Source organism: Gymnogyps californianus, chromosome 2 (assembly GCF_018139145.2).
Source record: "Gymnogyps californianus isolate 813 chromosome 2, ASM1813914v2, whole genome shotgun sequence".
NCBI lineage: Eukaryota > Metazoa > Chordata > Aves > Accipitriformes > Cathartidae > Gymnogyps > Gymnogyps californianus.
Window position 1 is genome coordinate 86,406,049 of NC_059472.1, and position 25,973 is coordinate 86,432,021.

Sequence of the window (25,973 nt, forward strand, 5' to 3'; positions counted from 1 at the left end):
TGCATATTACACTTATTAACACCACGTGTACATTTTGTTTTAATTTTAATGTACAGAACAGGACATATTGGATTTTTTCTTCTTTGCCATCTTAAAAGCTGCACTTGCAAGGATAGGACATGTACCTAACAGAAGCGGCTTGTACATGAGGTTGCTTAAGGGATTATCACCCTGTTCAAATTTCTGAAGGTAAGATATTGTTTATTTTACTTACTAAAATGGACAACACTGAATTTCCATAGCTTTGGCTCTTGGAAGGTGATTAAATAAAATGCTGTATATATTCTAAGTGGCATCCTACTAGAAAGAATGAATGACATTAATGGACAAATTTAAAACAAACTTTAAAAGGAAACCATTGTGCTGAGTGGCAGGAAAATTTTCCTGAATGTTAAATACTGTTGAGTGCAGAAGGTGTCTGTAAAATTACTTCCGCTCAAAGGAAAGAAAAATGTAGTCTACTGCAGGTTAAGAAGTGTCTTTGTCACTTTCTCCTCCACCGTACATTTCAGCTAGCTTATTAAACCGAGGGCCCCATTCTCGGAGGTAATCATAGTTTTGGTCTCCTTCGGTAGTACCCGACTCTAAGGAGCTCAAGGATTCAGCTATTGAATCATTTCCTTCATAGGCGTAGGTTGCAAGCGAGTCATACGGCGGTGCAGAAGGATCAGTGTCGTGCTCTTTTAGCCTTTGGTTAATGAAATCTCGGACATCGGTGTTATCTGGTGCTGAAGGAGTCCTCCGTGGTACAAATAACGTTTCAGGGATAATGTCTCGTCGAAGCTTCTTGTCTTCGACAGCTGCAGGATTCCTCAGTGTGCCAATATCAAAGGCTTGGGTGTCTTCCTCTCCACCGCCTTCATCGTTATAACTCACGATGTTGTCTCTGATGTCCTCTTTAGAGAGGATCAAAGGCTCCTTCTTTCGTTGCCTCTTCAGAGCAGCAAACAACACCACTATAACTTAAAGAGAGAAACAAAGAATGGGTAAAGGTCTCTATTTAACAATTTCCTAGTAGCAAATCAACCAGGTACAAGAGCTTTATTTCAGCTACATTTCAGCAATTCATTTCTGTCTGATAAATGTATAAACATCCCTATCTGCATTACAGTAGCACAGTAAGGTCTATATCAAAATGTGCTATTTTGCACACACATTGTGTGTGCTGCTTTACAGAACCATGAGCTTGTCTACATGCTCCTTCTGTAACTTTAATGAATTTTAAAATAGCCAGGTCTGTTCTGAAGATCGTTTCCCTTTTTTAAGCTCAAAGTATACTGTTAAAAACTGGTTTTGAGGTGAATTATAGGTCATTAAGTGATATTCTGAAAACCACAAAATGGAGGTTTTACAAAATTTACTTTTTTTTTTATTCCAGCACAGAAACCTCTGGATAGATAGTGCTTTAATATAGTAAAAACACTATTTACTAGCATATTCTGTGTGAAATATATACTGCATGTTGACTTTAGATAGTTATTTAAATAAAAAAGAGACACTCCCTAAAAAAAACTTAAAATGAAAGACATGAAAGTGATTTTTGATTATGCTATTCCTCCGCTCTGATCTTTTTTGGACAACTTAACAAAAGAACAAAAATGAGCTTCTGGTTGCACACTGATAGTTTTAACAGTCTGGGACTTGACTTCTTATTTACAATGTCCAATTCCCAGACAAACAGGTTTTGCCTTTTTTTTTCTTTTTGTTTTAAGTTGCAGTTAAATTCTTCTTGCAAAATCCATGATCATTGATTTTACCAACCTGCATAGTTTTGTAAAATGAGTCAGGCCTGAAGCATTTGTTCATGCAGGGAAATGTGCATTACTTTTTCTTACCTAGCAGGATAATGATGCAGAGGAGAATGGCAACCAGTGCCCCTGTGCTGAGGCCAGCAGGGAGGAGCAAGGCCTCAGCGTTGCAGGACTGCATGTTCCCTCGGCTGTCGCAGGCACACACTCGAATGGTCAGCGTGCCAGTGCTGCTCTGGATCGGGTAGTCATTGTCCGATATCACCACTGGTAGAAGGTAAGTACTTATTTCATGTCGACTAAAGCCATTCCTTCTTGTCAAAATTCTGGCAGTGTTATCTAGATTGATTAAAATATACTGGTGTAGAGTATATGAATATAAAATATATTCTAAAATTTTTACATCAATGGTAGCATTTTGAAACTGTTCCCAATATCATAGTGATATCTCTATTATTCTAATGACATTCCCATTTCATCAGAAGGCTATTTATAATTTTTTACGTACATCTGACCTGCTCCTCTGTGCCTCCGCACCACCTTCAAGTGTGATTTGAAAAGAGGATTTCTCAAAGCTTAAAATGTTTTCTAGATTAATGCATGCAGTGCATGACACAGTTCCAGTTCAGGGCTGAAGCCCTGAAATTAAGTGGCCAACTGAGAAAAAATAACCTTCCACTTCACGCTGTTCAACAAGCACTCTGTTCTGAAAGATGCTTTCTATGGATCTTCTGTGACAACACCCACGGGAATGCTATCTGTATACTCAGTATGAGATTTTCCACACCAAAACACTTTCAACATACTGTAGAACAATGAATTATGTATCTTAGCACATGGAGTAGATTTTTTGGGGTAAAAATTGTCTTAGGAATTCAAAAAATATGAAAGATGGTAGGTATTCCTGCACAGTTTTGAGAAGCGAACTTACTAAACTGTATTTGTAGCAAACAAATCTTAATTGTATGCAGTATACTTCAACATCAAAACCTGTTCACTGAGTGGCCAGAGGGAAGGGAAGGAAAGGAAGAGAAGAAATGAATAACAGGGAGAGACCATTTCTTCTATTGTTAGGGCCACAACACTAGAGTGTGAGCCAACACTAGAGTTGCTAACTTTTGAGACCAAAAGAGAGAAAATACAGATTTAGTCTCCATTAGAAGGAAAATTTAATTTTCATCATACTTGTGGATCTCTTGAGGTAAGTGGTTAGCTATCTTTCCAGCCAACTTCAGGCTGAATTAAAATAATCCATGTGCAAAAAGAAAGAAAACAATTACAGATAGAAAAGAAATAGCAAGGTCTATACCTTTATACACTCAGGACCTAGACACCAGGATATAATCTTTGTTTAAAATATTAAATTATATATTTTTTTCATAGCCTCCATGATGTCAAACACAAAGTTTTCCTTTATTGCATCCCTTCATTGGTTTTGGGTATTTGTATGCTATTTGTTTTCACTCAACATCAAAAACTATGTGTCTGATGGATCTTTAAATACCTCTGCTGCCGGGGATTTTATAAGGTACCCAAACTGTTTGATTTCAATTCTTCACTTTCCCTACTGACAGAATATTTTTCTGCTGTTGTTTGTAGCCTATTACTTCCTGAAATCTTCATCAGGAAAAGAGGATGACTCCCATTGCATTTATGCCTTTAACACATTTGAAGGCTGATACCATGTCCCCCCTCATTTATTTCTTCTACAATCTGGAGCTCTCTCAGTTAGTCATACTGATAATGAAGGCCAAAATGGGTGCATAGTCCCCCTTCCCCCACAGAATCTTCTGAAAATTTTCTCTGATAAAGAAAGATTGACAAAGGATCAAAAGAAAAACCAAAGTCGCTATGCGCTCAGAACCATTACTTTCATTAATGGTCAGAAAGAAGTAAAACAGAAGACCAGGGGAATCAGAACTATGTGACAGAAGGCCAATGTGAAAAATCTGAACTTGTCAGCTGAAGCCATTTTTAAAACCTTTTTTTCTCCTTTGGTCAAGCATTTAATCTGGCTACTCACCCCAAACCAACACTTTTACTGGTTTTCTTTATAATCTGTTTTATCACATTTTTGCCAAGTTAATTTTGGCCTCACTTACACAGATAAAAATGTAGAAGTCCTAAACCACAAACATTCAGGTAAAATTATTATTCTTGCTAGCAGCAGCCTTAACAGTTTCTCTACATATTGATAGACATCAAAAGCAAATATATTTCAGGAATGTATGCCAGACAACAAAGACAAAACTCCTTCCCTGGAACAGGCATGAATTTTACCTTCATTATCCTGAACAGTGAAGTTAGGGTTAACAGCAGCTAAACTGAAGAAAAATTTTTGTCCACCAAGAGGGTCATCTTTGTCTACTGCACTTATGGTTTGAATAAGCTGCAGGAAAAAAAGCAAGAAAACAAACAACAAAAAAACCAAATACACCTAGGTTTTTGATACAGCTGTCTGATTACTTTAAGACTAGAAGTATTATGACAACTTCATATTCAAACTATACACATATTAATACTTAATTTGTAGAACATATTAACTGAACAAATGTTAAACAAGTGTAACATAAGTTTTTTCAACAAGAGCATCCATACATTCCATGTGGTAGTACATGTACACGTATAAAATGGCCAGCTTCTGCCTTAGTCCTCCTCTATTTCTTTTTTTCAATATGTATTTATATATTTTTGTAACTACCTGGAGGACAAAACTTGCCAAAAATAGTTTTATCTGTAGCCTAGGTAATTTTTATTCTTCATCTCTCATCCATTATTTTAAATTTAAATCAACACCTAAGACAGGAATTCAGAGGATGTTATATATTTTTGTGATAAAAATGGTATTTTATCAAATAGATGTTTCTGATAGGGAAGTTAAAGTTTCAAAATAAATTTCAAAATAAAAAACTTTGTTTCTAAAACAAGATTTTTCTATTTATTCATATAACAAAATACACCAATAAGATTCCTGAGATGGAAAATGCCGGTTAGATTACATATGTATTTCAACTCTTGTAAAACATTGTAGCATACTCTACAGATGCTCCACCTCAGAGTCGGATGAGAATCTGGTGTCACAATTCTCAAAGTAAGCTGCATCAGGTCAGTTCAATACTTCGATTGAGTCCTTTCTGCAATGCCTACAAAAAGTTTGGGTATTTTTGGGGGAAGTAATGGCAAACCCTTTATCAACATTTGTTTATCTGTAAGGTAAATGAATGTGTGGCTTTTTTTCACTGAAGTTTCTATACCTAAGGGTGGCAAAATGTCATTTCCCTCAAAAATACAATTTTTGATGTATTTATTGCTTTATTTCAGAGTGGGTTTTTTTTATACCGTAGCAATAAATACTGTACCTATGCCTGAATTTTTGTGCATGCATGCGCGAATGTTCAGTTATGCTCTTAAGTTTAACTTCCAAAAATACATTAATCTTTAGCCTAGGTCATTTTTATTCTTCATTTCTGATCCATCATTTTAAATTGCAGTGTTTTTTCAAGCATGGATTTACATGTAATTTTTGACACTACTCCTTCCCTGTGGCATACTTGTTAAACCCTGTTTGTTTTTCCTCTTCTTCCAAATACAGACATTTCTCTTCGTATCACAGCTTTTGTCAGGACTGATCATCTTTAACATCAACAATTGCGATGTACTCCTGTTTGCCTTAACAAATGCATGATTAACTTCCAACTTCTCTCTTGTCCATCCAGAATACAGCAACAAATTTCTTCATAGGATAAGGATTGGATTTCTCTTAATACATCAGCTTGCTTGCTTTCTCAACTGGAGTTTTGTCTTTCTCTAAATTTGTTTTCTCATGTAAACCTCTAAGAACTTACTGGAGGAACAAAACACATAATAAAAGCATAGAATATTATTTGGTTTTAAAAAATGAACCTTTTAATTATTTAGTGAGTGCTTAGCAAATAGATCTTTAGAGATTTTTTCAAAATAAAGTCAAGAAAACATTAGTCCATTTTACTTCACAACTGGAGACCATGAATGCAGTCAGTTGTTGGTGTTAAGCTGATGGAAATCAACTCCTCCACTTCTGAATGTCCATACTTATAATTTAGAAGGAGTATGTAGAATGTTTTATAGCCTAAAATCTTTTATGGCTTATAGAGATTATTCACCTACTACGGCACTGCCGAGCAGTGTCCCTTAGCAGAACAACAGCAAGAAAAGGTCTCCTATTAATTCCCCCATCCATCTTTTGTTGTAGCAATTGAAGTTCTCTGGGGATGTCTCTGTTCAAATACTGATCATGTTTAACCTTATGAAACATTTTGCAAGCAAATTCAGCTAATTTGCTTACATTAGGGATTAAAAAAAACTTGCTTGTGTTTTTTTTGTTGCAAGCATCATTTAGATATTAAAATGTAAGAATAATTTAAAAATGCAAGCAAACATTTGGCTGACTGAATATTACACAGTTTCAAGTTATTTGCTGATACATTTCTTTAAAAGGCAAAGTTTTAAGGATGATCTTAGTGAAACTGTGTTTAGATACATTGTCACAATTTCAGCACCTCTAAATGAAATTGTAAAATATATCACAAACTAAAGCATTATTTGCTTTGCTATTCTCAATTGGAACCTGAACTTTTAAGACACAAATTTTTTTGCAAATGAGGATATCACTGGAAATTCACACTGGAGGTGCATTACTAGCTCCTTTTCAAATGAGGCCACGTACACATTCCAATAGAGCAAGTACTCATCATCTCCTGTGTGAGCCTGGAAAGTTCTCCTTGCAGTATCACTGGTGCACTCGATTTCCTCCTGTATGTCATCACAAGGAATATGCGATTCACCAGGTTGGGAGCTGAGTGTGGGTGAAGTTTATTTAGAGTTGGCCTTTGGTCTTTTGAGGGAGCAGCATCTTCCTGTTAACTTTTTGAAGCACTGCATAATCTCTTGTGCTCTTTCAAGGCCTGTACGTGAAGCAAGCTTCAGACAACACATGGACACAACATACAAATGAGCAAGGGGGAAAGCAGATTCCTCCTGCATTGCTGGGAAGCAACAAAAGTACAGATGTAAGCCACAGTCAATGATATAGGTTGTTTTGGTGATTTCCTTGCTTGCCTACTCCATCTCTCTTGCAGACAATTGTAGCAGCATCACAGGTTTGGATGCCCTAAAAAGGACATATTTGACTTCCTGATCATTGACTTGAGCAAAAAGAGTTATCACAACTTCTGTTTGAGAGTGGGTTGAGGTTTGGAATCCCTCTCAGCTGCATTCCTTTTTTTTTTTTTGGTCAAAATAGCTCTGTTGTACTTGTTTCCTTCACTCAATTTCACCAGTTGTGACCAAAATGAAGGTGAGGAGACACTGAGTATCCCAGTGTGGCACAGGGAATTTTGCTTTCACAGTTTTTTCAGACTAGCCGTTTGGACTCTAACTGTTCTGCCTCTTCTCCAAGACTTCTCTAATCAAGACTTGGGTTGGAGTCAGACCTTTCCATCCCATAGTATTTGTGTCAGACAGTTCTTTGACTCATCCTTTTGTTCCCTAGTGCAAGCAATTGCACCATGTAACAGAAAGTGTTTCCTAAGACTGATACACTATATTATCTTCCAGACTTTCAATGTATTGTGCTTGCTGCTCCATGTCTTGTTCTTCCAGCATTCCAGTCTCAGTGATCTTGGGGCACCTTATGGATCTCATGAAAGTGGGTCTTTGTTTGCTCAAATTTTTAACTATTTTCACAGGTCTAACCACTTTAAGCAGACTGTACCACTGTCTGACAGGTAAATCCAATGACTCTACATTTTTTATCCAGTTATTATCCAGTTGTTTGTGGGCACAGAACTGATAGGAGTAATTAAGATTGTAACTAACCATGGGAGCCGTGTTGCATGAGCTTTCCCTTTTGCACAGTTGCTAGGCAGCCACTTGCAATAGTATCTGTGTTTTACCAAACCTGGACTCATTCTTGAAGATTCAAGGACCGATAAAGCCTTCAGTATACTAGTTTTTAGCCAGTGCTTGCTTGACTCTGAACCTCTAGGCAGTAATTGATGGCAGGGTAACTACTCAGAGTCTCTTAAATATATGCAAATCCAATTGAAGAAAAAAGAAACATTTCTTACTGCGTGCACCTCTTTATTTATAATCATGTACATTAGCAGCCTTTTCCCTTTCTCAGTGGCTTTCGAATATAAACCTACAATTAAGAGGAATTGAAATGGCAGAGAGTAAACTCTGCCTTATAGGTCATCTACCACCCAGTGTTACACTGTAAATATAGACAATGGGTATTGCAGAATATCTGTTACTCTTAATGTACATTTTCGTTATTTCTTAGTAAAATTGAATAATACTGAATCATTAAAGGTTTTAGTCCTCAGTTTCCGAAATTTGTCTATACCATTTTGTAGTATGTTTTTAAAAAATGTAATTAAACAAGCAGCAGTAACTATCCAGGAAAGAAGTACTTAAGACTTGTTAGAAAATCCTGTTTAGTTATAAGGGACCCTTTTGAAGGAGGAAGTAAATATGATTAACTTCTACTATGCCCCTGCCTTTCTATGAGAAACTGATTTAACAAACTAGACTTTTAGAAAGAAAGTGACAGACTACCAGGAAATAGCTATTTGTCTGAATAAGTTTAGAAATTAACAATACTATTCCAAAAATGGGAATCTGGGAAGTCTTTTGTTTCCCTGGAATTGTCATAAAACTACTCTCCATAGCCTTTATGGCTAGAGCAGCTGTATTGGTAATTGTACTGACACAAAACAGTAGTTATAATCTAAGGGGGTTCTTACATAATGTAACATATACCAGTATTTATATGATACTTGCACAAACTTATTTAATGCTGGAGTTTTGACGAGAGGCAAGCCTAGTTAGTAATCCATTGCTCCAGGCAATGTGTTCAAATACATAAGTTAGTGTTAGTGATTCTTTGTTCTGTTTGACTCCCATGGGACAGGGCAAAGAGAGTGCTTTTGGTTTACATTAAAAAACCCCAAATAAACAGAAGTTGAAAGCATTATACTTCATGTTTTGCAAACTATTTTCTGATTATTTTGGTAACTATATTAATGTGATATATTCTGTTTTACACATGGTTTCATACAGTGTTGTTTTCCTCTTAGACCAATTAACCATGGGGTACGCCCATTACCCACAGGAAGTTGCTTCTCCTTGCTAGCAATGCCACAAAACAGTAACTGCAGGGAAGCCAAGCACGTTACCCTGTCTGAAAACAACCAGGGAATTAAGGGCCCAAAAGTAGTCAAAGAGGGTTGTTAGCCACCAAAAACTGATAAAACAGTAGAAACAAGTTTGCTGTGTAGGCTGCTTATTCCAACACAATTCACCTTTGTGCTTGGTAGGTGATGCTGATGCTCTTTGAGCATCAGTTCTATCCACTGTTTAAGTGGTTATTTTTTCTAAAACATACTATATATTTGCTTTTAAATTCTGTATGAAGAACAGAAAATATAATGTGCTATTAAGAAAAAAACCCACAGCTATTTGGAAACCCTATATTGATTCGCATCACAAAAACTTTCTCTTGCCAGGGTAAAACAAAGTAAAACTTTGAGTGTTTTTGAAAAAAGTAAGGCAAGAAGAAAATTCTGATGCTACTAAAAACCTTGGAAGATATAAGGTCTACCGAAATATACTGACGGAACTAAGGTAAGAACAAACCAGAAGAGATGGAAAAGGAAGAGGAAAAAAATATTCAAATAAATTGACCACAAATCGTAGTATGACAAAAGAAATGAGGGACATGCAATAAACAAAGATAAAATAACACTTCGGGATCAAAGGATATAAGAAAGTTCTATAAAAACATCTAAAAAAAGGCGGAAAAATTGAATGCAAGAAAATGAAACCGCAAGGAATTTAGTTTTTCAATAGATATATATTTTAGTTATTTTTTCAATAAAAAGGAATAATGATTAGAAAAACACCCGGTGAATATAATAAGGAAACTGCTGGAAATATAAAGATACCAAAAGCCATGTTTAAGCAAGGTTATGGTAGGAAAAATGTCCCTGATAAAGTTTTTTATATGGGTCAAATGAGTTGATAAGAAGAGGAGCAACATAAAAAAAATTGGTTCAAGAAACCTAGTGTGTTTATATAATCTATGCTGAATATAGACGTAGAAAAAGAAAAAAAGAATAAATCATTCAGATTTTACAATGTCATTGAAAGAGAATCCATGATGAGCTAGACCGATTTATATAACATTTGGACATGTGAAAAGGGAATGGACATGTATAGATTTGGTAAAATGAAGGCTAATAACAGCAAGATTGTAACAAGCATGCTTGGAGACCCAAACAGACAGAAATAAAACTTTCCTCATTACTTTTGGGGCTTTGAAAGCTGCAGGGAACCATGCTGTTTACCTACTTCCTACCTCTGGCTCAGTCAGGTAGTCCTTCAGAGAAAGGACATGATCTTTGAAAGGACCAGAATGCCACTGGGCACCCTTGATGGTATAGATCTGTTAATGCAAGGCCTATGTGATTTGGTATATGTTTGTTACTCAATATTTTTAAATTTTATGTATATAAGCCCCCAGAGACACATGTATACATAGTATTACAATGACCACAGTAGGAGAAGATGGTGGACAGCCAAAGGGAAATAAAAGAAAACCAAGCAGTTTCCCATTTAAACATCACAATATACTTGTGTCAGGTGCCCAGGTGCTGGCAGCAGCAGAGAGGGGCTGCAAGGGCAGCCTCTGTGAGGAGTGGCTGGGGCAAAACGGGCGAAACACTGCCTGGCAGCCAGGGCTGAGGGAAACAGGGTGAGAAACAGCCCTGCGAGCCCCGAGGGGAGAGCAGGAGGAGGGGAGGAGGTGCTCCAGGCCCCCACGCAGAGATGCCCCTGCGGTCCCTGGAGAGACTTCGGTGGGGCAGGTGTTTCCCTGCTGCCCTGGAGGAGCCCCCATGCTGCAGCAGATTTATCCTGAAGGACTGCAGCCTATGGGGAAAACCCACACTAGAGCAGGGAAAAGTGTGAGGAGGAAGGAGCAGCAGAAAGGAGGAGGTAGAGGAGTCAGGAATGAAGGGGTAAAAGTGAACCTGCAAAGAAGGGGGGATAGAGGGAAGGTGTTTTAGTTCTTTTGTCTTTGTTTCTCACCATCCTACCCTATTTTTAACTGGCAGTAAATTAAATTAATTTTCCTCGAGTTGAGTTTGTTTTGACAGTGATTCTAACTGGTAAGTGATCTCCCTGTCTTTATCTTAACCCATTTTCTTTTTCATCTTATTTTTGTCCCCCGTCCGGTTGAAGAGGGAGGGAGTGGCTGGGTGGGCACCTGGCTGCTGTCCAAGGTCAACTCATGCCTTCTTTTCTTTTGGCAGGTCATTTACAAAGGGAGAAGGGCCCCTCTTCTGACCATTACTACAGGGAAAAAGAATATGTAGAAAAAATATACTCAGCTTCCATGTAAAATCTCTCTAAAGTGGGACTCACTTCTGCTTTCTACACTGATTCCTGTCTTTTGCATTAGAAGATCTTTGGAGGCTGGCTGCTGAGCTGCCAGACGTGTGGCAGCTGAGAGCTGACAGAACCAGTGGGAATCCATCTGCCCAGATGCCCAGCTCCTGGCTCTTCTCACCTGGGGGTGAAGGACAGCTGAACTTCTTTATGTACAGGGCTGCAGCAGTCCGAGCATTTCGCTCCTTTCTTCCCCTCAACTCCTACTGAGTCAGCTTTGTATGGCTCCCATTAATGCCTGTGTTCCCTTTATGACATCACACCAAGATTGCCCTCATTTTTTGGGGGGTCGAGAGAATAACAACCATCAAAATGGCATTCTGCCACAGGTGCTGCTTGTTTGTAGCTTGAGCTTTTTCAAACAGGGTATTCCCATTGTTTGGAAGGTCATGGTACAATCTGACATCAGTAGTAATAGCAAGCAGGAAAACAATCACAGGCCCTTTGAATCACTCAGACTCCAAAAATCACATTTCATAAAAAGTACTCTCCCTCTCTCTCTTGCTATATATATGCATATATATATATCCATGTATATTATACTTAGTGTTTGTGTCTCTATATGTAAGTGTATATATATGTGTCTATATATATTTTATATATACTTCTATATAAATTAAGTAAATGTAAATTTTATGGGAAAATAAAGACACTGGAAAACTACAATATTCATTAAAATGTTTGTCAGTAGGAGATAGGAAATATTTAAATGAATACCACAGAATTTGTGACTGATGAAGTATCATAATAGTTTCAGTGATCTAATGGAAGATTTAAATTTGATCATGGATCAAACGTAATTATGAAAACCTGAAAGGAAAGAAAAATTGCACAAATGTGGGAGGAATTAAACTTAGAGAACCATGTTCAGCATGGATTGATTAGATTCAATCTCTCAGGACAGACCGAATTCCCAACTAACAACTCTTATTTATGATCTACCAGTAAGCAAGAAGAATATAATCACATTCAAATAGATTATTCATGTTATCCTGCATTGCATTTTTTTATCTTCCTGTGAAAGGTTTTCTTTAAACAATCACTTGCAACTCAATTTAAAAAAAAAAATGTTTATATATATAGCCCTTTTAGTAAACCTGGCACTTTTTTCTGATGAAGGAGACACTACTGAGCTCTGTAACAATTTAAATAAACATTTATGGATACTTATTTAGCTTCTCATTTATTACTCATAAATTATTAGTGTGGGTTTTTTCAACTTTTTAACTGACAGCCTTTTCTGAACGTAAACAGAAAACCAGTATAATGTAGAAATAACTTTTATATTTACTTTTAAATTATACTGACCTCAATATTCTAGATAGCTCAGAAAAATAAAGTTCCTCAAAATACATTTACATGAAAATATAACTGCTCTATTAAGCATTTCTTGTACCCTCTATAGTTAGCAACCTGGACAAAACAGATTCTAAAACCTCAAATGAGTAAGATTTGTGGATTAATGCATTTAGAAGATTTTTTTTTACTCAGGATTTTTTTTGTGAAACTGGAAGAGGGAAAGTCAGTGCTCTACTTTTCCAATTCTTAATCCATATCTCATATTAAAAATGATTAAAATATTATTTTAGCATTTATAGAAGACACTGCAACTGTCAAAAATTCTAGAAGTTTAGCCAGTGATTTCTATTTATCTAACAGCTTAATTTCTCTTATACCTCTTGTAGCAGACAGATGCCCTTGCTCAGTACCTTTAGATGTTTTATGTATTATAAATTTAGGCCTTAAATCCTCTGTTCTAATTTCCAACTGATATTACTTTAGAAAGAAGAATGGCAACCTGAATGTGAAATTTGTAATACAACCTGAATGCCATACCTGTAGGACTCAAACAGTTAAGACAAGCTGGCACTTCTCCCACATTCTATTCACAGGTACTAAAATGATTGCACTGAGGTACTACTGCTACCATTTTAAAGGATTTATTATTGGTTGATTGTGCTCTGGGACATGCTGGGCTGTAATAGCAAAACAGTTTTTTAGCAGTTTTAATAAGTGGCTGCCTATTAGGAACTAGATATTAAGCAGTGCAGTCATTTCACTTCAACCAAAGTACACATTCTGTAGCCTCTGAGGGGCAAAACAAAATATTATGTTACCAGTTCAAAAAATGTATGTTTTGTGTTTTCTTTTCAAAAGTTTTTGGTGCGATAATAAAAGATAAGTCTAACAATAACAACAAAAAAAAAAAAGGTGTGGCAGATGTAGGTGTCAGTAATCACCATCAGCACGGATTGAAATATATCTGAATTTTGCTATTTGAGAGTTATTGAAAATACAGATCAAACTTTTCAGTAGTTACATATAACATTTTACTTTGTGAAGATAATGGCAAAACTAGTTATGACCATGTCTCTTGGACATATGTAGTCAGGATTTAACAGTAGTACAGGGTTAGGTAAAGAAAAGTGGTAACTCACAGACTGATGCTGTTGTAATATATTGATATTTCACTTTAAGCCTCACCTACAGAGCTACTTTGCTTTCATTTTTAACATTTCAAAAGCTATTTTGGACATGATATCTCCCAAGCAACAGGCAAGAATGATCTACAGTTGAGTGCCATAGCAAAACTGGATAGTGGGAAGTGTTTATCAAAGGCATACCTGTCCAGCTCTTGCATTTTCACAGACAAAAGTATCGTAGAATACAGCAAACTGTGGGGCATTGTCATTAACATCCAAAATTCTTACGTAGACAGGAACACGAGTAGTATCTTTAGGGTTGTCTGACAGGACAAGAGAGAAGAATAATGAGTTTATTTCCCTACTAAAAGTTTTCTGGTGTCTTCCAAATTTCATGAGCAACAGACAGGCAAGATTAGGTAGGAAACTGGTCAAAATCTAGTGTACAAACTGATACCAGGTAAGAATCAGACCTCCTGAAAAATAAGGAGACATTTTGCTTGAAGTAAAAAATAAATTAAAGTATTGGTATCTAGTGAGCAATTAAGATTTTACATGAAAATAGGCGTTGCAACTGTTAAGAATCTATGCAAATATAGTATATGAAAAGTATGCCAATATAGTATATGAAAAGCATGCCCACTACTATAAGGACAAATTTGATTATTTGGTGGGCTGAAGAGTATTATTCTGCTGTAAGGTTTTGATTTTTAGTTTTAAAATTATTTGTGATCTGTTTTGTTTTACACAGAAAAGACATTATTGACTTTGTACATGCAAATTTTGAAAATGTTTCAAGCTTGACTTTCCTTTCTTGTGCCTTAATAAGTAGGGAGAAATTCCAACAAAGCCAATAAAAGTATCCCCCAAAAAATCTGGTAAAGAATTGATTAGAATGAGAGTTTTTATGTTTACATAGCCTTAAAAAATATGAATGTAGATTTTCAGACCTTAGGTTAAGAAACAAGAACAGTAACCTCCCCCTTGCCAAATGCCAAACCCCTAGTATTATTTAGAGTGCCCTCTCATTAGTATAGGTTAATTCAGGAATACAGAATACAAATGTCCTTGTTCTCACTTGCCATACCAAGAATCTGAAATAATACCTAGGAATAAAAAAGTGCATCCATTTCTTGGAATTCTGCTGGATGGTAGCTAAATACTATATGATTTTGTAACTTTAATGGAATGGGATAAGTAACAATAGAGATGATTCAAAATTACTGATTTTTTTTTTCCTTTTAAGCTGCTTCAAATAAAATACTAAACATTTAGGAGTAGCTGGCATTAAGTTCACTCGTTATTAATAACACCTTTGCTAAAGAGCGTGATGTGGATCTTTTTGACATCCTGAATTGTTTAAAACAGCAGGTTAGGGTATTGCTTTTCATAGCCTTTTGCATTTTTGTACTAACTTTCCAAATAAGTTCTATTCTTAACACCGCTTTCCAATTGTGTCATGCTTCACAGGTAATATTTTTAAAGATTTAAAGACCTACATGTCCCCCTTCACTTCTTTCTCCAAAACTAACATACCTCTTTGGAGAATGCTAGCTACTCCAACTAAGTCCAGAATGTAAATTTTCTCAAAGTGTCCTGACAAGGAAGTAAGTTTAGCTCTATGATATCATCATACAAGAATACTAAGTTTTTTCATTATATAAATACTTCTGAACAGTATTCTTACAACATTGGACAACACTGTGAAGGATTGTAAGCTCAGGACAATGCATCACAAGAGAAAAAAAAAAGGTTTAAAAAAAAAAAGTACAGCTACCGGGTATGCTCAATACAACCAGCCTATTAGTCTGGACTACAGAAATGGGTACAGGCAGGCTAAGAGTAGGTAATTGGCTGGACACAATGTTCCATTTAGTTCTCTGCAGTGTAGTTCTTGCCAGCCATGTTTCACTGCTGATCAGCATTGTTTTCGACTGATATAGAATTAACCCTAAAAACCCAGTGTCTTTGAAAGCAAGTGATCCTCACTAGCTGATTTCAAAGATCAGACCTTTGTCCCTTAGAAAATTTTCTGTCAGATGATTAGAGTTAATCTCAATAATGTAGCAGGTTTAGGAAGATCTCTGCTTTCCTCTTTGTATTTTTAACATGAAAATATCTACAGAGAGCTGATTTAAATAGTCCAAGAAATGCTACAGCTTAGGGATCAAATTGAATCTAACTTGTAAGATGTATTGATTCCAAGAGCTGTAGGCATAGATGCCATAGGAAGAGATAACAAAATTATTTCTAAGGAAATGAAGAAAACAATAGAGACAAAAACATAGATTACCATCCTGAACTCTGCTACTTTAACAGCAAAATCGTGTCATTGTCCTCAAAGAAAAGGAAGAAAACAGAATTACTCCACTGTTATTATTTAATTGGGTAACGTTTCAGAAGTAACTTGGACATTAAAGGTCGGTGGTGGAAGTAGGTGAGGAAAAAAACAATGAGGAGACAGCTGTTGTTAGCTACCCCCAATTTACTCTGCCAGAATATCTAATTGAAAGGGGCAGAGGGGAAGGAAGGGAGGTTTTTTTTCATGAAGTCACAACTGTAACTTTGCAGGTTAAGGAAAACTGAAAGGAAAAAGAGACCAAACTGGCTTACTGATCTCAGCTGCTATAACGCTAAGATTGTGCCATTGTGATATCTCACGGTCAAGTGGCTTAGAAGTATAGATGGACCCATTTCCAGAATGAATATTAAATATCCTGTCAAGGTCAGTGTGACGATCCAGAGAAAACCTAAATATGATAAAGAAAGAAAAAGTATTGTCAAAATGATAGGAAATGGAAGAAAGCATACGTTTAACAAGTCAATATAGCTTTTAGGTTCTATGTGTTACATTACAAAGGTTAGTTTTGAGAAGACATATATTTAGATTCTATAAATACATATGAAAATTCTCAAGTTTAGTTCCACAGAATGAGGAATAAAAATTGCAAGAATTTCATAAATATGATACAATAGTGTAATATTTGATCATCTGAGCTTTTATAGACATATATGAGAATCACAAAAAATGTCAGAATTCCAATATAATAATTAAAGAATTGTTCTAATCCTGAAAGGAAAATTGTCGTTGATGTACTGTTCCTTCAGCCTGAGACTGACAGCTGATTTATGAGCTTTTCAAAAGTGTTGTTACATGCTCAGCTTCTACACTTTAGGATATATTAATTTCCTAGAGATCAAGTTAAAAAAAATCTCTATAAAAATAAGTTCACATGCAGAAGTTTCACTTTCAACATATACTGATGTTAAAGGACCTTCTATGTTGCTATAGTTGCTATACTTCTGTAGGCAAAACTTCTACTAACACAGTATGGCAGAATGTCAAACTAGAATCAGAAAATTGCTCTTTTCTCCATTTTTTCTAATATTTAACACTCCCTTCAAAGTTAGGACTGAACCTTTGATGTGGAATTAAATGTAGGATTTTGCGAAGTACAGAACATTTGTCTAACTACCTGGCAGAATTGGGCCAAATGAAAAAAAAGAGTCTGCTAGTACACTTGCACAGTGCAATAGAAACAATTGTTCATGTTTCTATGAACTTTTATGAGTGATCTAAACAGTTCATCAAGTGTATCTGGTTTTACTTACAGTACTTAACTGAATTGAGCCAAATGAAAAAATGCTGTAATATGAAAATAATCTCTATAAAGTTTTGGTGGGTTTTGTTTGCTCGCTCCACCACACACAGTAACATAAATATGTAAAACAAACAAACAAACAAAACCCCAACAAAGAAGCCGACACCAAAAAGAAGAGAAAAACAAAACAAAAGGAAATTAGAGCAGCCAAAAAAGACTTCTGACAGTGCAGGAAAGACTTGCTCAAATTATTTTTTTTACTACTAGCTGACTATAATGACTGTTAGTTAGAATTAAACAAAAAACTGCTATTTTGCAGAGAAATTATATTTAAGGCTATTTTATATGATAAGGATTTGATTTTACTTCATCCATGGAAGTAGTTTTAATGAGGACAAGAAATTTTGACAGCACTCTGCTAACAGTTTTTCAATAGGCAATAATCACTTCTCTAGCTAATGAGATTTATTCCACATTGTTTCATTAAAACTTCTATATCATTTGATAATAGCCATGAGATAAGCACATATTTTTGCCCCATCATATTACTTCCAATGGCCTGCAAATGCTACCAAAATTATTATTTTCAGAAAATACCTCCATATTCATTGAACAGAAATAGAAATTAGTGCAATAGGAAGCTATTAGCATTCAATTTATAGGAAGCTTAACTTATACAGAATTTTAATAAACAGAAACTAATATTTTAAAATAAACAGATAAACAAAAAAAAAATTCCACCACCTGAAGCTGTAATATTTTTTTAAATAGCAGTAGTAAAGTATTATACAAACAGCCCTAATTTCAAAATATGACAGCTTTCAAAATACTTTAGTTTAAATGTTAGCTGTTCACTTCTGGGGTAAACACACAGTACTTTGTATTTAATATCGATATTGTAAGAAGTAAAAGCTTGTAAAAACTTATCCTAGGTAATTATTGTTTGAATGAATATACAAGGTTGCTTTGGAAGTTGAGGAACAGAGCAAATACTAAAGGGAATTCAATCTACGCTATGCAAATTGTTTTAAAGTTCTTGTCTTCAACTAGATAGCATTAAATGAAAGCTAAAAGAAATTACTGTACTATGAAGAGCATTTTCACGTATATCTTCAAGTGAACTAAATCTAGGTTCAATAGTCCCTTTCAATTTTTTAGAAATTTCTGAGCCCTTATCACTATTGGTTTGCTCTACCTGCCTCTTCTAAATTATTTTCTATGGGAGAATGAAAGAAACATCAACAGGACATAGAAAAATTATATAAAATAATCTTTAGGTTGCTACTCTGTGTAAATAATAGTGATGAGGGAAATACCTGCCACAGTTCTTCAATTCATCAAGATGTGTCAGAAACAAAATGAGCAAAAGCTCCAAGTTTGTTCTTTTTCCAGTCACGATTAAGAAAATACAACTACTAAACTTGTCAGTTGTCTCGGGCAATTAGAGTGGATAAAGATGCAATGCTAAGTTATTTATGTATTCTTAAATTTTTGAGGCTTGGTGTTATCTCCTATCTTTTCCATACACAGGAATCACCATAGGAAAAAATTAGATTCAGTTTCATTTCCTAATCCAGTTTTACCACCTGGACCTCATTAAGACGTATGTGGCAATTGACTTCGAAGTCAGTAAATAAAGTTCTTTTGCCAGAATGTAATTTTTGTGCTTTGTTCGGTATTTCAGACAACACACGTCCAACTTGGACAGCATTGTCTTACCTGTTTCTTAAAGCTTCTGCATTATAGAAAAACAAACAAAAAACCCTACACCAAAATATAGTTTATTACATTCAGCTAGATGTGATGTAGCATGTAGCATCTAGTAGTATACATAGAAAAGATTTTTAAAGATATTAATCTTTCAATGTCTAATTTCTTGGGGTATTTGAACACACAAAAAGATAATTTTATCCAGTATAGCAATCATTCTGGCAAGCCTACAAAGCAGGAGGCTCCAACCAGAGCAGGCAAGATCAGCACCACATACTTTCCAGGACTGGCGAGAGGAAGCATTAGAAAGCTCTGTACCCTTTCTGGGCCATAGACTGGTTTGGCACTTTTTCACAGTGTGAAGTAAGAAGTAGTCCTGAAGAGCCTACTTGGAATCAATGTGTAATTTTATAAGTTTTCTGAGATTTGAAGTACTAGAAAACATTTCCTGTGTCTCTTGTGTGCAAGTAAACAGCTGTTCCCTGAGGTGTTTGGAGGTTTACGGATAGCATCATTCTCAATTCTGTCTATCTCTGGGACACTAATAAATAACAGAAAAAAATTTAGCATCTTCTTCCTGTGCACAATGTGTATGTGAAAAATCATGTTGTATTACTATTTCTTGTAATTTCTTTAGCAAACGATGTGTTTACAGGGACTGGAGTATTACCTTATTGGACTTGAGGTTGAATCAGGATCCCGTGCCATTACCGTTCCTATTATTGTTCCCAACTCAATATCTTCATGCACCTCAAAAAGGTAAGAAGATCTGCTGAAGACAGGAGGTTCATCTACATCTTCTACAGAGATTTTCACAATGGTGGTATCTTTGAAAGGCCCAAGATAATAGAAGCGTGGATCCACATGGGTATTCTCAGCTTCTACTTTCAAGGTATAAAGTCTTCTCATCTCATAGTCCAGTGGCTAAAAATGAAGATGATGATAAAGTTTATTAAATTACATTACATATTGACAGGTGTTGACCTATATACATAACAGAAACTGAAGAGGACTCAAGCCTTGTCAGATCTTGCCCTGGGTTGGGGAACCCCAATACAGTTCAAATTTTCCACAGCATAAGGATCACTTTCTCTAGTAAGAAGTTTCCATTGTTTTCAGAGGAAGTTTCTCTTCCTAAATATTATTTGAATTATCATAGCACCAATGACAAAAAGATTTTCAGTGCAAATTTACCAATTATTTAGTGAATTTTGCAGCTGTTTCACAAGAATATGGATTTGAAACAATCATATAAGCATTTAAAATACTTGAAATACATACTTGAACTACTGACATTTCAGAACAAGGTACTTAATACTAATATTTCTCAGGAAATACTATAAACTCTTGGATACTCAAAATGGCCTGAGTATCCTTACTGTCAAACAAATGTAGCTCACCTTAAATATCAGGAATGTTTTAGGTCTCTCTTAAAGAGGTGGTGTGTGTCAAAGTTCCCTATATCTAGAGAAACAGTAAGAGCTTAATCTTGTTCCTTTTCATTTAAATTAATGAATCCAACATCAGAGATTTTTTTTGCAAAATAGATTTGACAGTTTTGTCAGCAGTTCCTTTTTAAAATGGAAGGAGGAAAGGTTCAGGGTTATAATTAGAAACCATTTTGGATAGAAAAGAACCTCTATTCCTTCAAATTTTTCTAACTGTCATAGATGAAAAGTGTTAGCTAATTAATGATACTGAGGAAATGAACAAGCTGAGAATTTACCTTTCTGACACAAAGAAGACTTCATTAACTCCCCCAAAATCTCAGGGAGATATCAAACTAGTGGTTTCATTCATCAAAATGGGTGGTAGAAGACTTGTTTTTTCCTGCCTAACTGCTTTTAAATACAAATTAATGTTCATGAAAGATGCCAGAGTGACAGCCTAGAAATTTAAATATTTTATTTAAGAGCAGAAAGATGCAGTCCAGTAAAAGAATAAGTTTCCCCACTGCCCCAGACTTGTTTTTAAAAAGTAGTTAGAGCAGAAGGGAGAATATCTATAAATATAATTGAGAAATGCAACACAGTGCCGCTATTTAAGCTAGATCTGAGACTACTGGTGTGTCTATAAAGTGCAGCATGCTGCTGTTAAGGGATGTTGGCTTCAAGTCTAGAAGCAAAGAAGCCATGTTAGTTCTGCATTATTCTAATTAGCTGGCTTAATTTGCCAGAAGGTGTGCCATGCAGATGTAGTTAACTTGCTACTAGTACATTCACATCCAGTTTGGACATCTCTTCAGGCTACACTGCAAAACATGGATATAAAATGTGTGGATTATACAGGTATTCCAACATATCACCAGTAATGAACAAAACCATTGCCCAAATATATGAAATTATGACAAAGCAATTATTTTGTCTGTGAGAACTTGTATAGAAAAAGTTCTTTTGCAGCAGGTATTAAATTCAGACTTAGTAACTTAAGGGCTCAGTAAAGGAACATCAGCTATTTGCAGTTATTCACCATTGAAAACAGAAATGACAATCAATGTGGCTAAATAATAAAAAAATAAAGAGTATTTTCACAAATGAACAAACTGAGCATATCTTCTTCCTTGCCAGTTAATGTTGTTGTCTGTGCTATCCAAATAAGCTACTTACTTATCAATATGAGAAAGCATTCTGAAAATTGCAAAATGTGTCAGATTGCTAATGACAAAATGAGAAGATCTTGTTCATTAGCATTTATTGGTGACATTTTTAGAGCTGCTGTTTTATAACTTACAATTTTTTATGCTTGATCCTGTTATAAGACTGTTTTTTCAAGACTGTATTGATTTAATAGAATAGCAGTCTGTGTGAAAAATCTGAAGCAAGCAAGAAAAGAGCATCTCAAGAGAACCTTCGCAAACTTCTAGGAAAAGGAAAAATATTGGGCCCCAAACTTTGTATTTTCATTCCTTCCCAGATAAACTACAATGCTGACTATGAACATAGAACACAGAGATTAAAAAGATCACACTCTGATCTTTGCAGAACTTATTTCTTCCTTGGTTGCCATTATCAAGAGATGTGGAGATATATTTTATAGTAGTGTTTAATTTGTTATTCTATGCTTAAGGAGATTTGTCTTAAAAGCTAATATAAACTGTGCTTTATGTTAAAAATGCTGCTTGAACTCTTTAGAAACACATCTCAAAATGCCAAAGAAAATGACTGAGGCACTTCTGGAAGGGAAATTGTTGAGGAGAAGGAGAATGGCATTTCTAAGTGTGAGATCTTACACTTCTGAAAGTGCTCTGACATGCAAGACAGAGGGCAGAACTAAAGCTAGCTCTGAAACAGGGACACCATCATTATACACTGCTCATGTGTTAACCAGCTGACAAGTTGGAAACAGGAACAAAACAATATATCTTGCGATTCTGCTTCCATGAGTGTGTTTGTGTTCTGGCATACACTGGTCACCTAAGTTGATGAGAATCTCCTAGATAATGAAAACCTATGTCTCTTAGTAGTGAGTGAACTGTATATTGTTTGCTGAAGAAAATAGGTCGCATGAATACTAAAGAAGTCTGTATTTGAAATCACAGAGATAATTAGTACTAATACATTGGGGATGGTCCATTTCTTACATACTTTTCTGGCAATACTGCTTTAAACCTATGCTGCTTCTCAGATATTGTTACCATCTGTTATTTCCAGTTCGTCTTAAAAGGAAAGAGTACCATTCAGTCACTGATGGGGGATGCTTGCAAATGTTAAGCAGTTAGAACACATCATCACATGATCTAAGCGCTTTTTTCCAATGAACATTTGTGGTAAAACATTGACACCAAAATCATTTAGTGAGTGTTGTTAACAGATACCTTTCGCACAGTTATGATGCCTTCCTGTGTGTCCTTCTGTGTCACAATATCAAACATATCTGTCCCATCGCCGTCTATAATTCTGTACTCTACTTCTGCATTTTTTCCAGTGTCTGCATCTGTGGCTTTGACACTGCCAATGGCTGTGCCAACTGGGGAGGACTCGGGAATGCGGAGGTGGATGGTACCTGTCAAAGAGACAAAGAGCCACTCAGGAGCCCCATAAGCCATTACACATGTATTAAGTAACATTGTGTCACACAATAGCTGATTACATAGTTTTGTGTATCTTTTATTCTAGAGAACTTGCCATTTAATACTGGGAGGATGGGCAAAATGTGAAGCAGAGAACTATGCAGGGGAAAACTTTAGGTAGAAGATTGAAAACAAAATAATGGAAAAACAAAATCATTGAAAAACAAAATCATAGAAAAATAGGTTTGAAAAAGACCTCTATTCTCCTATCTCAAAGAAGAATCAGCTGTGTCTGTACTTTTCTTGTCTACGTCGTTCCTGAAACATCATCTGGAAAGACTGCTCTGTGTTCTTTTCAGGTTTCACTCTACTTTTTCCTCCTTAATATCTAAGGTGAATCTTTAGGGATCCATTTTACATCTATTTTGTCATGGAAGCAATACAAAGAACAGAACCCCCTGACTTTGCTGGCCAATTCTAAGCAATTCCAGCTTTCAAAATTAGATAGTCAGATACAATATTAAATAAAATTGAATAACATCTTAATGCAGGGATAGGTTTTTGAAAATCCACAAGCAGAAGGTGTCCTTATATTTGTTGAAGCAGTTAATTCAAACTTAAATAAGGCTTATGAACTTTGCATTTTTACTTTTGTACTTCTTTCTCTAGCTCAGTTATATCCCTTTATTGTGGTGTCATACAGCCGATAAAAAACATAGGAATAAAACTGTCGTCATTCAGACATGCTGCAATAAATTGAAACAAATATCTTACCATACATTTTAGTATTCTATGTCCTAGCCTAAATGCAAAAACTGTAAATAAGTGTTGAGATCTCTGGTCCCATCTGTCAGAACATACGGTAGGAAAACACGTGGGACACAGAATTCTCAGAAGAAGATTTTAAAATGAATGCAGATACAGCTGTCGTTCCAAAGATGAAAGTTAAGTCATCAAAGCTCTACTGAAAAATGTTTTCTTCTCTGGCCTTAGTTAAGTGTTCCAAGACTTGCCATTTTACTTAGAGACTTGCTAAGGTAAGTAGAGTGAGTTAGACGGATAGTTCAGTTAACAGTAACACAGAAGTGGAAGTGGTAAAGGTCAGCAACCACAACAGGAAAAAGTTGAACAGGCTACCGAAAAGGCAGCACATATATACCTTGTTACGCATAAGAAGTACAGAAAAGTCCGTAAAGGGAGTTATTACTTTTGGGTGATCAGGAAGAATCGTGGAGAGAGAGCAGTGGCAAGGCAGTACGGGAAGGCCACTGGCAACTTGATTTGATATCATATCTTCAGGAAAGCACAGGTGAGTCATGTGAGGATTATCAGTATCTCTTAATAGAATATATTACGAGTCAGCTACAGAGTGACAAAGGAACTGGTTTCGGTTTTGGGAACACTTACTGAAAAAAACCCCTATTATTCATTGGCATGTTTGAGACTTTCTCTCATTCTACAGAACTAGTTTTTTTTCTGTTCCATTATGTTATAGTATGCTAAACCTAAAAAAAAAAAAACCACCAAAAATTCAAAAAAATAAACACATTAACATATAGTTTGTAATTAAACGTTGAATGAAAAATATTGAAATTTAATTTCTTCATATAATTTTACTTAGGCAGCTTTTGATATGAAACTGATATACAGCAGCAGAATTAATACTTTATGGCCATATACACTCCACATTCTATTTATATGAACTTATTTTTGCTCAGTTACATTTCGGTGTTTCAATCGAGTGATTTATCTTGCATTTGCTCTGACATTTTCATTACCTTTCTCTAATACCTAAATCTGTGTACTTTGCTACGTTAGTATATAATCTCTCTGTAATCGCCTGATGGTTAAACAAACAGAAAAAAATAGCTTCTGGTCCTATTTAGTATTTATTCAGTACTATGTGAGACTGGTGAAAGACTACTTTTTTCCCCAATTAATATTGATATGTTATAATTAGTTTTATGGTGTGTCAACTATTCCCCACATTTTTTTCTGGAGTGTTTAAAACTACATTCCCAGGCTATGCCTTGTGGATGTTACTTTGACTTCCACTGTGATACCCAGCTCATTAAATTAGTCTACAAAGTGGTAAGAGCTCGTATCTTGAATTGGTAGTAAGGTAGTGGAAACAGAAAGTGAAAATAACCAGAAACCTATCATCTGAAAGTTAATTTTATGTCTAACCTATGCATTTATAGAAATCTCCACCATACTATGAGACACTTCGTTTCATTATTTTTGTCACTGAAGACATTTAATGCATTGACTAAGTATGGGATGCAGTGCAGCTTTAGACACTGTATCAGAACATAAACTACACCAAACTAGAATTATTCTTGCAAAACTCTGCTGTCAATCCTTTTTCTCTCACTTCTCTTCTTCCTCAAGGAGAGTTCACTTGTACTGTTCACATTGTGTACAATGCAACAGCACTCCAGTGAGTGGTGTTCTTTCATTTGTCTGTCAGGAATAAAAATGGGAGGATCAAGGAAAGGAACAGCTTTTCCATATACTAAGGAGAGTGGAAATCAGGTGAAAGATTAAAGTCTACACACTTGTGTCTTGAAATACTTCAGCCAGTCATAAAGAAGGAAAAAGCAATCTTATTCGTGTTTACTCTTCTTCCCATTTACTCTTTAATGGCACATAATGTAAAGGTAAATATTTTTATAGTGTATTACAGACTATAGTCTCACAGGAGACATGGGCTGCCATAACTCAGATGCACTGAGTTTCAGTCAGATGCAGGCTCCTGAGTCCATAAACCACTTTTTCCATTTATCATTGGTCAACACCATCTCCTTACTTCTGAGAACACTTGGAAATATTACAGTTGAAACAGAGATCCAATGTCTGATGTCTTTGATGGCCTTTCTGTGCAGAACCTTGATAACATTTTAAATTTTATCATGTTTCCTCAGAAGAACAGCCACTGCTACCTGTATGGTTTTCAGGAGATCTTTAAAAGGAGAAAAATATTCTGAAGAGT

The 25,973-nt window shown here is 35.6% G+C and overlaps 1 protein-coding gene across 1 annotated transcript in view; it reads right to left on the reverse strand.

Annotated features, from left to right (window-relative positions):
* Window positions 1–468: 468 nt before the first annotated feature.
* Window positions 469–25,973, reverse strand: part of LOC127012547 (cadherin-10) — a 69,423-nt gene continuing 43,918 nt past the window's right edge. The window contains exons 5-11 of the mRNA XM_050890711.1: window positions 22,787–22,974; window positions 19,643–19,896; window positions 16,274–16,410; window positions 13,862–13,983; window positions 4,029–4,137; window positions 1,836–2,087; window positions 469–962 (exon numbers count right to left, since the gene is read on the reverse strand). Coding sequence (XP_050746668.1) covers window positions 469–962; window positions 1,836–2,087; window positions 4,029–4,137; window positions 13,862–13,983; window positions 16,274–16,410; window positions 19,643–19,896; window positions 22,787–22,974 — 1,556 coding nt within the window. The remainder of the gene's footprint in view (window positions 963–1,835; window positions 2,088–4,028; window positions 4,138–13,861; window positions 13,984–16,273; window positions 16,411–19,642; window positions 19,897–22,786; window positions 22,975–25,973) is intronic.